Source organism: Globicephala melas, chromosome 15 (genome assembly GCF_963455315.2).
Source record: "Globicephala melas chromosome 15, mGloMel1.2, whole genome shotgun sequence".
Taxonomy (NCBI): Eukaryota; Metazoa; Chordata; class Mammalia; order Artiodactyla; family Delphinidae; genus Globicephala; species Globicephala melas.
The window spans coordinates 74,245,179-74,257,473 of NC_083328.1; the positions used below are offsets into that span (position 1 = coordinate 74,245,179).

At 45.6% G+C, this 12,295-nt stretch overlaps 1 protein-coding gene across 1 annotated transcript in view; it reads left to right on the forward strand.

The window, feature by feature from the left end:
• The window catches only part of ARFGEF2 (ARF guanine nucleotide exchange factor 2), a 99,142-nt gene that overhangs the window by 11,023 nt on the left and 75,824 nt on the right, over positions 1-12,295 (forward strand). Inside the window, exons 2-4 of the mRNA XM_030839009.2 lie at positions 3,633-3,663; positions 4,325-4,448; positions 11,676-11,822. Coding sequence (XP_030694869.1) covers positions 3,633-3,663; positions 4,325-4,448; positions 11,676-11,822 — 302 coding nt within the window. The remainder of the gene's footprint in view (positions 1-3,632; positions 3,664-4,324; positions 4,449-11,675; positions 11,823-12,295) is intronic.

Below are 12,295 nucleotides of genomic sequence, written 5' to 3' on the forward strand. Positions count from 1 at the left end.
GGTGTGAATCCTGTAGTGGCACTTCCTACTGTGACTGTGGGCAGGTGACTTCACCTCTCTGTGTCCAGATTCCTCACTGTATATGGTTAGGAGATGAGTCTCTTGTCTTCCTGAGTTGTAAGGAGGACCAAATGGGCACCTGCCCCTAGCGAATGTCAGCAGTTATTATGATGATTTATGTTCCACTGATTCTCTTCTTTCCCTTGGCTTTCCGTCGTTCCACCGATGGCGCTAAAGATTTTGTACTATTACTGACTCCTGTTTTAAGATAAGAGCAAGAGAACAGACATTTATTGACCACCTGTGTATGCCTGACACTGCCTTAGCCATCAATACTTCGGGTTTGTTAAAAGAATTACCTACACCCAACTGCCTAGTTACAGTCTCTGGAGCATATGGGGCTGCTTTTTATCATCCTCATTTTTTTTAGAGTAAGACATCAAGATTCAGGGAGGTTTAATAACCTACCTGGCATCATTCAGCTAATAGATGTCCATTTTCTTTCGGAACTTCCAACCCATTTCTTGTCTTTCACCACACCAGGCTATGTCAAGTGTTCTGTGGGACCCCATGCCACACACCTTTTCCCTGTTTGTTTTTTTTTCCTTGCCTCTTTTTTTTTTTTTTGGCCACGCTGCATGCAGCATGTGGGATATGGGATCATAATTCCCTAACCAGGGATCGAGCCTGTGCCCCCCGCAGTGGAAGCACGGAGTCTCCTCCACTGGACCGCCAGGGAAGTCCCCTGCCTCTTTTCAATGGAAAAAAATATTGTATTATCCAAATATATCTAGAAGCCACCTGTTGGGTCAGACTATATGGAACTACTACCCTCAAGCCGTTTCCAGCTTTCCTGTGGCTCATGCTCATCCGTCTCTGCCCCCGCCCTGGCCCCAGCCCCCGCCCCCACTAATGCTTGCCTGGGCTATTAGCAGCAGCCTCTTGATTGGCTTCCCTGCTTCTGTGCTGTCCACCCTCCTCTTTATACTCAAAACTGCAGCCAGAGGGATCTGTCCAAACATAGGTCCGCTCAGGCCCCTCCTCCACTGCCCTCCAGGGGCTTCTCCTTATCTGGACCCCTACTGGGCCTTGTGGAGAGGATTTTTCAAATTTTTTTTCTTTAACAAAGAATGTTCTAGAGAGTGCAACAATTCCTCATACTTGTGGGAATACTTAAGTATAGATTAAGAAGACTAAAGGAAATCTGTGATCACGTGTTTTGTGAAGATCACAGTTTCTTGGTCTTCTGCAGTAGGTACTGCTCACTGTGGAGGGCTATGCCCTGCCCTGCTCAAGTCACACTGGCCCTTGTTCATTCCCATCGGAAAACCAGGGTGCACCTTCCTGTGGTCCTGTCCCATCAGGCCAGAAAAAGAGGTGGGGGGATTCCAGAGCCTGGGTTGTAAATAGGCTCCCCGAGGCTGGATGAGGGATGTTCGTACTACAGAGCAGTAGGAACATCACAGCATTCACGCTTTGAATTAATGATGCAAAACGAGTGTTTATATTGTTTCGCACTTATAGGTTACGGAGTAATTCGACATGCTTGTTTGAGAGCCAAGTTACCCAAGAGGTACGAACACAGGCTTGGGAGCCTAATTTTCTGGGTTCAAGTCACAGCTCCACCTCTCACTGACTTGTAACCTTTCTGGATCTTGTCTCTTCGTCTGTAAGATATAGCAGAGTTTGGCCTCGAACCCTGGTCCTCTGGCTCCTTAGTTGCTCTTTGTTCTTTGGCAACGTTTTGCTTGTATAAAACGGGGATGTTTTGTTTTCCTTGTGCTGGTCATAGTCCTTTATGCCCTGCAGTTAGTTTTCCGCTGCCAGTGAATTTCTTTCTCCTTGATTCTTCCCTCTCCCTTAAGACAAAGGTTGCAAACTGGTAGTGTAAGGTCAGGGCAGCCTGCAAACAAGTTTCATTTGAGCATAATTTTTTTTTTTTGGGCCATGCCTCGCGGCTTGCAGGATCTTAGTTCCCTGGCCAGGAATGGAACCAGCACCCCCTGCACTGGAAGTGTGGTGTCTTAACCACTGGATTGCCAGGGAAGTCCCTGAGCATAACTTTTTTAAGCAGTTGAAATTACTTCCAATTACAGTTGGAGTTTTCACTTAAAATCCAGATTTTGACTTCTGGAAAAATCAGAACAACGGGCATCTCTGGGCTCAATCAGCTGGGACTGAGACTCTGCTGCACTCCATGCCCTGTTGGGTGGGGAGGGGGTCCTCCCTGCCCCTGATGTCTTACACCCACCTGTGTCTCTCCAGGAGGTTTCCTGCCTGGCCTCCATAGGTCTTTGATTTGATTACCCTTAGTGCCTCAGTGAGTAAGTAGCAATCCTGGTGATTGATTTGTCAACTGGTGGGTTGACACCAGTGGCATTCTAGAACAGACTATTTTAGAGCTCAGAGGTCAGCACAGACTCTAACAAATGCCTAATTGCTTGAGATACACTTAACAGCTAAACTTAACTCTAATAAGGTAACCATGACTGGAAGGAACCCTTGCATTTGAGTTCCGGCATCAGTGCCCCTCTGACATGTCACACGGTGACAGACAATATTACCACCAAGCAGAGTCTTGACATTATGCATGTTGATTTCTGCAAGCTGAAAGCTTGGCCACCAGCCTCCTGAGCTGGATTTCCCGGGCCACTCCCACAGCCTGGGGCCTCAGCTAGAGGAGGCCAGAGCTACTTCCTGAGTGGATTCTTGTCCCAGAGGAGCAGGAACCATGCCACAGAGCTCTCTTTAGCAGAACCTGTGTGTCACAGGCCTTGTGGTCCATGAGCGAAATGTTTGATATTAGTCATCTGGTGTTCCTCTTCTGTTTTCTTATGTGTGTAGTAAGAGGACATTGAAAGAGTGGCTTGAAGGTTAAAATTGCCACCTCTAGTGCGTCCAGTTACTCGGTTTTCACTTCCTAAAGGTCAGTCTAGAATAGAGTTGTCCAGGAAAAGGAAACTTGTCACTTCCAGAACTGTGTTCTGGGGTTGCTAGGATAACTAATGCCATATCCAAACCACTGGCTCTCAAGAGATTGTGTGAAGAAGGCTGGCCTTTTGGAGGTTATCTGAATACATGGCATTCAGGTAGACATGTTTCACTGGCCTGCTTTGATAATACCGCGAGCCTGCCAAGCCTGACACGTAGGAATGCATTCGACTAAGTGGCTGTGGGGGAGTCCGGCGTGTTTAGATATAGGATGTTCTTGTCTCAATGGCACAAAATCTTGTTCTCCTGGAAATAAGATGATCTCTCTTTGAGACTGTGACTTCTGAGTGTTGGCACTATTCCATAACCGTAACCATGTAGTTGTTGTACCCTCCATGGTAAAGGTTTATAAATTAACTTTAATTCATAAAAATTATATATGACTTAGCACAGTATAAATGTACTTAATGCCACCGAACTGTACACTTAAAAATAGTTAATGTGGTAAATTTTGTGTTACACATATTTACCACAATTTTTTTAAGTGCTAAAGAAAAAGTATGTATACTTACAGAAAATGTGGGAAAGAGAAAAAGATCATCATCCTCCTACTTAGATAGCTTTCAGTATTTTGTTATATTTGTTTTTTTTTAATATACATATTGCATGCTCCTAACATGCCTTTCTTTCTTTCCCACCAGATGAAATTAAAGCAGAAATAGAAAAGCAAAGGTAAGCCTGGGCATGTTCTCCTTGCTGAAGTGCAGTATGAAGGGAGTAGTAGGTGGTGGCCGTGGGAACCCCTTTCTCTGCATGTTTTCCCATATTTCTGATCCTCAGGTGGCACACACTCTCCTAGCACAGCGCTGGGCACGTGGCAAGACTTTGTATGTGTTTGAACTGATACTGAGTTAACAGGTTACTGGCTCAACAACTGCATATTTGGAGGAAAGGATAAGGAAGGTCAAGTTAATGCTGTTGTACCTTCTCTTGACAGAAGAGGCAAAGCCCTTGTCTCTTGTATGTCATGCTTCCTCAGGCAGGAGGGCAGCTTGTTCTGTTAAGGGGCTGCTCCTCATCTTCATAGTAATGAAGCCAGTGAGTCCCATTTCAGAAATACAGCTCTGACGTGGCAGGTGCCAGGATTCAGTCCAGGCCGCTGTCGATACAGCTTGCTCATCAGAGACCTTGTTCTCTGCCTGTGGCCCCTTGGTGTTTTTTCCTAATGCATGTGTTTAAACTTTTCATTGTCTAGCCCCACAGATGCAGTTTGCAGGCACTTTTAATTAAATGACTGCAAGTGGGATGGGAAGTTAGAGTGGGGGGTAGGAAAAGCAAGCTCTTTTTTTTTTTTTCATTTCCCCTCTCTGGCCCTCTCCTGCTTTTTTCCTAGGCTTGGTGCTACCGCACCACCAAAGGCAAACTTCATTGAAGCTGACAAGTATTTCCTTCCATTTGAGCTGGCTTGCCAGTCCAAGTCCCCACGGGTGGTCAGCACATCCCTCGACTGCTTGCAGGTACCATGTTTCAACTTGGTGGTATAAAGGATGTTCTCTCAAGCCACAGGTAGTCCTTTGCACAGGAGCTGTGCCCGTAACCCCCTGGTACTCAGAATGCTTCCGGAGGTGATGGAGAAAGGAGCATTTCAGCTCATTCTTTTTTTTTTTTTTTTCCCCGGTACGTGGGCCTCTCACTGTTGTGGCCTCTCCCGTCGTGGAGCACAGGCTCCAGACGTGCAGGCTCAGCGGCCATGGCTCACGGGCCCAGCCGCTCCACGGCATGTGGGATCTTCCCAGACTGGGGCACGAACCCGTGTCCCCTGCATCGGCAGGCAGACTCTCAACCACTGCACCACCAGGGAAGCCCTTCAGCTCATTCTTTATGGAGGTCTTGTGAGGGAGGGAAGAATGAGAGGTCTGACCTCTTTACCTAAAAAAGAATTCGTTTCTCTCGAAGTATTTTGTTGATCTCTCTTATGTATGTTTTCCTAAATGAAACCTTTAGCATTGATTGGAATATTTGTACATATGCGGGTACATAAGATATTTAATGCTACTTCTTTATTGATGGCATTAATATTCATAATGCCAAGTAGAGAAATAGATATCATCGACTCTCATTATTTGTGGTGATGGTCTATAAAGTTGCTGTGAACACGGAATTAGCAAACCCTGAAGCATTGTTCCTGGAGGGAATACAGGGCTAGGTTCCTGTGAGCCTCTCTGGTCACGTGTTCATCAGCTGATCAGTACATAACTTTATTCTTTGTGTGTTTCTGTTTAAAGACACCTTATTTAATATATATTGTTGATTTGTTAGCATTGAACTTATGGTCAACAGCACTATGACACATGCCTGAACAAAGCTGATCACACGTCATTTCTCTGTAGGGCGCATCCTACAGAGACAGCACTAGACAGCACTTAGCACTGTGCATGGGGGCCATTTTAAATGGCGAAAACACCAACGAAAAGGACACTTAGCACTGTGCATGGGGGCCATTTTAAATGGCGAAAACACCAATGGAAAGGACAAAAATGTGAAAACCATGGCAATAAATAGATCACAAGAAAGACACTGTTTACGGTATGAGAGGTGAAACAAGAAGGCAGAGCGTCTCCTTGTTTGACCTTAGCCAGGAACTTGTGCATCAAGTGATTCAAATTTTTCACTGCGCTGCAGGTGTCCGCAAGTGACCACAAAAGCGTCCCAAATATTGATTGGGGACTTACAAATTTTAGTGAGCGGGCAGTCACAAGTACAAACCTGTGAATAATGAGGATCGACTGTACTTAGGGCCATAAGTAACCTTGTTATAAGTTACTTTTTACTGGTGAAAAAGCAGCAGTGGAGAAATTAGGGTGACTTGTCCAATGACGTGCAGATAGTGAGGGACAGAAACAGGACTGCAACTTGGGCTTCTTAATTCCCAGTCCAGCATTCTTGTATTTTTCATAAGATCTACTCATGAAGCTTCTGGTTACCTCAGAAACATTTGTTTTTAACCCCAGTGGGCAACCTACAGCAATGAAAAGAGCTTGATAAATTTTTAAAAATACAGTGGAGAGAGCCACAATTTATCAGTACTTTCTAGAACAGGAATAGTGAATAGGTTCTATATTTTATTGCTTGGAAGCTGTGTTGAACAAATACCTGGAACCTCATCTGGGTTTCTTGAGAAAGTGCCATGATTGATTGGTCGCGTCTGCTGAGGAACAGGACCGCCAAGTGGCGGTGGGCATGCCACATCTTTGGCATCTCTAGTCTGATATTTACTCTATTAATTTCTCTTGTTTGATATATCTATACTTGAAAATTGGTGAGAGTTTCTTCACAGAAGCAGCTCTTCTAAATGAAAAGCCATTTTCTCATTCAGTATAATTCTGTACAGATTGTCCTATGTGGAACATGTAATGAGCCAAGCATTTTAAAGTGGCAGGCTCAGATCCTACTTCTATCCTGAAATATTTGTTGCCGTGAACATTTTCAGAGGAAATTTGGCATAATTAGCTGTTTTGTCCTCATGTTAAGGTTTAGTTTGGAAGCTGGTGCTGATAGTTAACATGATTGGTGTCCTAAACAATGCCAGTGTGTTAAGCACTCAGCCTGTGCTGGGCCCTGTGCTGGGCCCTGTGCTAAGTGCTTTATCCCCAGCATCATGTTTAATCTTCCCAACAACCACCTGAGGTTCCTACTCTCATCCTCATTTTAGAATCAATGAAACTGAGGCTTGGAGAATAAAATGACCAGCCCTGCCAAGTTCCCCTGGCCAGGCAGTGATGGGATTGGGTGGGTGTCTAGGACTTGTTTACCCCAAGCCTGTGTTTAATCAGGGGTCCTTAAACTATGCCATGAGCCAAATCTGGCCTGCAGCCTGCTTTGGTAAATAAAGTTTTATTGGAACATAGCTGCCTTAATCTGTTCAGACTGATATAGCAGAATACCACAGACTGGGTGGCTTAAACACGGGACATTTATTTCCTACAGTTCTGGAGGCTGGGGAGTCCAAGATAAAGTACCAGCTGATTAAGTTCCTGGTGAGCCGTCTTCCTGATTTGTAAATGGCCAAGTTCTCACTGTGTCCTCACATGGCAGACAGAGCAAGCTAGGTGTCTGGTCTCTTCTTATAGGGCATTAATCCCATCATGAGGACCCCACCCTCATGGCCTCATGTAAACTTAATCACCTCCCAAAGGCCCCACCTCCTAATACCATCATATTGAGGGTTAGGACTTCAACATAGGAATTGCGGAAACAGAAACATTCAGTCCATAACACCAGCCATGCCCTTTCGTTGATGTATTATCTATATGGCTGCTTTCCAGCTACTACAGCTGAGTTGAAGAGTTGGAACAGAGACCATGTGACTTCACAGCCTAAATATTTAGCATGTGGTCCTCTACAGAAAAAGGCTGCTGACCTCTGCTCTTAACTATTACCCTGTAGTCTGGCCTCTTTAATTAAAAATATGCTGTGTTTTCCTGGAAGTAGTCTGTTTCTGGAACTCTGTGTACGTGTGAGTATGGTTTCTGATGGAAACATCGACGTCCTGCTGTACTTCAGCGACTTGAGTGCAGTACCTGTCTTGAGGCTTTTGGCATGTGGTTCACTCTCTTTTTCAGAATGGAAGTTCTCTGTAATTTGATAGGTACACTAAGATTTCTTTGGTTAGTATACAAAATGCAAAATGTATCGTCCTTTTTATGACAGTAGAAAGTGGCTGGGTGCTCCCTGGAATACTGAATGAAAAAATTCATTTCCTCTTGTGGTTTGTCCTTGCAAACCTGTTTGACTGGCTTTTCCCAGTGTGGGTGATGTGACTTCTGCCTTGGAAATGGAGGGCCAGTGTCTAGGAGTAAAGGTTGGTTTTGGCAGGGTTGAAGCCAGCTGCAGAGGCTGTGCCCTGGGCATTTTAAGGAGTCCCTTTTTGAGCATGGAGAGATGATGGGGTAGCAAAGGTGCTTCTGGGTTTGGTTTGCTGTGAGTACAGAGCTCAGCATTCCCTCCCCCACAGGGAGGAGCCCAGAGCCTTCCCTTCTCACTTCTCCCAAGTGACAAAGATTCTCCTTATTCCTTTTCTCCAGCACCTGGTCGCCACACGCTCCCCCAAGGCCAGGACTGGAGGAAGGAGGGTTAGTTCAGGCTTGCCTAAACTAGTGAGTGATCTTCAAGTTTTTCTGGGCACATACCAACCACAGAAATTATTTTTCAGAATATTCTCTCAGAATATTCGTATTTCTTCAATTATAAGACTATATACAGGTACTACTGTTATTAAATTATGTACATTATAAACAATACAAAAAGAGACCTTTTGAAAGGGTAGGACAAAAAAGTAGATAGAAACAGACTTCTAATATTTTCTTTCTACGTAAGGCTGTAGGAAACCACTGGTCTGAGCCATCTGGTTCATACCACAAGCATTATCTTCTTTTTTTTTTAATAAATTTATTTATTTTTGGCTGTGTTGGGTCATCATTGCTGTGCATAGGCTTTCTCTAGTTGCGGTGAGTGGGGGCTACTCTTTGTTGCGATGCGTGGGCTTCTCATTGCAGTGGCTTCTCTTGTTGCGGAGCACGGGCTGTAGCCGTGCAGGTTTCAGTAGTTGTGGCTCGCGGGCTCTAGAGCGCAGGCTCAGTAGTTGTGGTGCACGGGCTTAGTTGCTCCGCGGCATATGGGATCTTCCCGGACCAGGGCTCGAACCCGTGTCCCCTGCATTGGCAGGCAGATTCTTAACCACTGCGCCACCAGGGAAGCCCACAAGCATTATCCTTTATCTCTTATTTCTAAAAGACTTTGGATTTTTTAATGCACATTTTAAAATCTATTGTAATAATATAAATTGTACCTGACTATATTCTCTGTTAGAAATTTCTTTTAGAACTTTACAGATTAAGGCTGAAGGCCCTTGGACTGCTAACCCCAAACCCAGTTGCCTATTTAGGTGTATAATTTTCTCTCTCTTTTCTTTTCTTTCTTTTTTTCTTTTTCTTTCTTTCTTTTTTTTTAAACATAAGTGATATCATTTATGATATCATTTTTCTGTGGAGGACCACATGCTAAATATTTAGGCTTTGTAGGTCGTATGGTCTCCATTTCAACTCTTCAACTCAGCTGTAGTAGCTGGAAATTATATCATATATCATTTATACTTGTACAGATTTTTCTGTGGCTTGCTTTTTACACTAGTGTTTTTAATGCCAGAACACTACATGCAAATTGAGGGCATTCCTGTGGACTGATAAATGATGTGTTATGCAACCATCTTACTTATCCCTCCCCGTCTAGAGGGGCATTGACAAGTAGCATCCCTGTGCAAGCAGCCTCCTTGGACACAAGTATCAGTGAGCCAGCTGCCCAGAGGCCTCCCTCCTCTGCCCTTCTTCCCATCCCTGCTTCGCATCAGCAAAGAATAAGACAGGAACTTCTACTCTCCATCTCTGTCAGTCCCTCATGGTCCAAGCCACCAGCATCTCCCCCCTAGACAGCTGAGGTGGCCTCATCATGGGTGCCCAACTTCCACTGCTGTTGCCCTCCAGCCTGTTCTGTACTCAGGAGCCGGGCGGAGCCTTTAGAAATGTATCCCATCATGTCCATCCTTTGCTTACACCTGCTATACTTTCTACCTCACTCACTGTGCAGAGCACCTTCCTCAAGTGAGCCTGCCAAGCACGCTTCTGCCCCTGTGAGAAAAAGGACTGTCTTATCACTGTTGTACCCCCAGTGCCAAAACAACATCCGGTACAAGGAAGGGTGAGAAGGCAGAACTAGGAAGACCCACAGGTTGCAGGGACTCTGCTTTCTTCCGGCCCTGCCTCACAAGGGAGTAAAATTATACTTAAAACCCTTTTCCATTGGAACGGTAACGTGCCCTTTAAGGAGGGCATAGAGGGACGAATACTTCCAATCTTTTTTTATATTTGAATTAAACATCTGTAATTCACCTCCATCTTTGCTTTGCACCATCAGTGTTGGGTTCTGTGGGGCCTGCTTTTCAGCATTCACATTTTAGGAGCTCATAGACCATCCCACTCATAACCCAGTACTCAAAACGGACTTGAGTCCATTAGGAGTAAGGAGTCAGCAGTGTCCAAAAGCAGAGCTCATTTACCAGGTGGCCGGCACCAGAGCTTATTTACCAGGCGGCCGGCGCTGCCCTCACTGGAAGCCCGCATGGGGAGCAGTGATGAGAGCAGATGAGGTAAAAGGCATCTGGACTTGTTCTTCAAAAACACACTTGAGCACCTCCCCGCCTCCGTCTGGAGCTCTCTGGGGTTGGTCTTGAGCAGCAGAGTGTGTGCAGGCCTCTCTTTTGCTCACTCGGTCACTTGATCCAGCAATGTCGTATTTGTGCTCTCAGTCACTCTCTTTCCATCTGTTTTTCTTCCTACTTATTGAATGGCGGCGCTTTCGAGGCTAATGATGGGGAAGAGCCATTGAGAAACGGCATCTGGCCTCCGCAGGGCGGCGCATCTTCCTGTTGCAGTGGTGGCGGCACTGTGGATCGCCTCAGGAGCTGTGTCTCTCTGGGCAGGTAGATCAAGAATGTGACACGCCAGAAACCAAAAAGATAAAGAACAGAACAGCATTTGTCAGAGTCTTTACTAAGTCACTGGAAGCAGAGGGTGCCTTAGAATTCACAGATCCCAGAGGGCTTGTAGCAGATGAGTGGTTCTTTTTATGTGGTCAGCCATCAGGATAACCTGGAAGACTTGGAGAAAAACCGATTCCTGGGCTCCACCCAACAAGTTCTGTTAGAGGAAGTTTGTGTTGAGGTCCAGGAATCTGTATTTGTAACGAGCTCCCTCAGGTGACCATGAATCTCAGCCAGGCTTTGAAACCATCCTGACCTTTGAGTTCCCTTCCAGCTCTCAGATTGTCCCTGATGAAATCCAGGTCAGACGTGAGGTGGCCCAGGCAGGCAGGCGGCCCCTGTCCAAACTGATCTGTCACCTGACCGAGAGGGCACAGCTCAAGCAGCCTCATCTGAAGAGGCTGCCGCACGGGTGACATGCAGTTTGATAACGTAGGTGCAGAAGTCAGTTAGTTTTTTTACTTTAATTTTTGGAATAGAAAATACACCAACATGGTTTGATTCAACATTCAAAAAGAATGAAAGCCTGCTCTACAAAATGTGTTAGTCCCACCCTGCCTACAGCTGCTTAGTTCTCCCTGCGCTCAAGCAAACCATGTCATCATTAGCTTTTTATGTATCTTACTGTTAGGAAAAAAAAAAAGTTTTTTAGCAGCTTGAGATATAATTCACATGCGTACAATTCACCCATCTGAGGTACACAGTTCAGTGACTTTCGTATATTGACAGAGTTGTGGAGCCCTCACCACAATCTAATTAGAGACCATCTTATCCTCAGAAAGAAGCCCCGTTTTTGCTCATCAGCAGTCACTCCCTGTTTCCCTGGGATCCCCCCAGGTCTAGGCAGCCGCTGACTACTTTCCGTCTCTATTATGTATAGTTTTTAATCGCTCCATTTTTTACACAAGTGATTTTGCGCTGGGGGCTGTTCTACACGTGCTTTTCCACCATTGTGGGCTCTTCTGCCATCGGGAGTCAGGCTGGATGCTACGCTCTCAGGGTGGCTGTGCCTCCTGCACCCAGGAGAGCAGAGAGATCTGTGTGGGAACCGGAAGTTAAAGGCTGAGCCCACTGCCTGCCTCTTACTGCTGTGGGCGGCCTCAGCCCTGGCCTGGCAGAAACTTCTCATGTCTATGATTTCTGTGTTTAGAAACTCATCGCATATGGGCACATCACCGGCAATGCCCCCGACAGTGGAGCCCCCGGGAAGCGGCTGATTGACAGGATTGTTGAAACCATTTGCAATTGTTTTCAAGGCCCTCAGACCGATGAAGGAGTTCAGTTACAAATAATTAAGGTATTTCTGTCTGTCTGCCTGGTCTGGATTTTAAATGAGAAAGCTCATCGCCCTTGGGAATTTGGCTTTCTAATTTACCATGTGTTAGTTGTCTCAGGAGGTGCTGAGCTGGAACAGAAAAATGTAAGCATCACTTAGATCTTTTGTTAAGTGTCAGAACTGATTAGCATGGACTGAGACAAGAAGAGTGGAACCAGGTGTGTTTTCAAAGTAAACAGTTCCGCTGATAACTACATAAATTGCTTGTGAATTAAATTGACTTCAAATCCTCTGCTCTTTCCCCTCGAAATTCTGGATTCCCAGACTGCCATTTCTCAGCAGGTCCTCGTGTTGATACTTTTATCACCAATTTGCCCCTGTCCTCTTACCCTCCCTTTCCTTCGCCCTGTTCCATTTCTGCTGCCAGGAATGGTTTGGCATGGGGTGGTCCCATCTGCTTGTCAGAGAACCGATCAGGATGGGTGCGGTCAGTG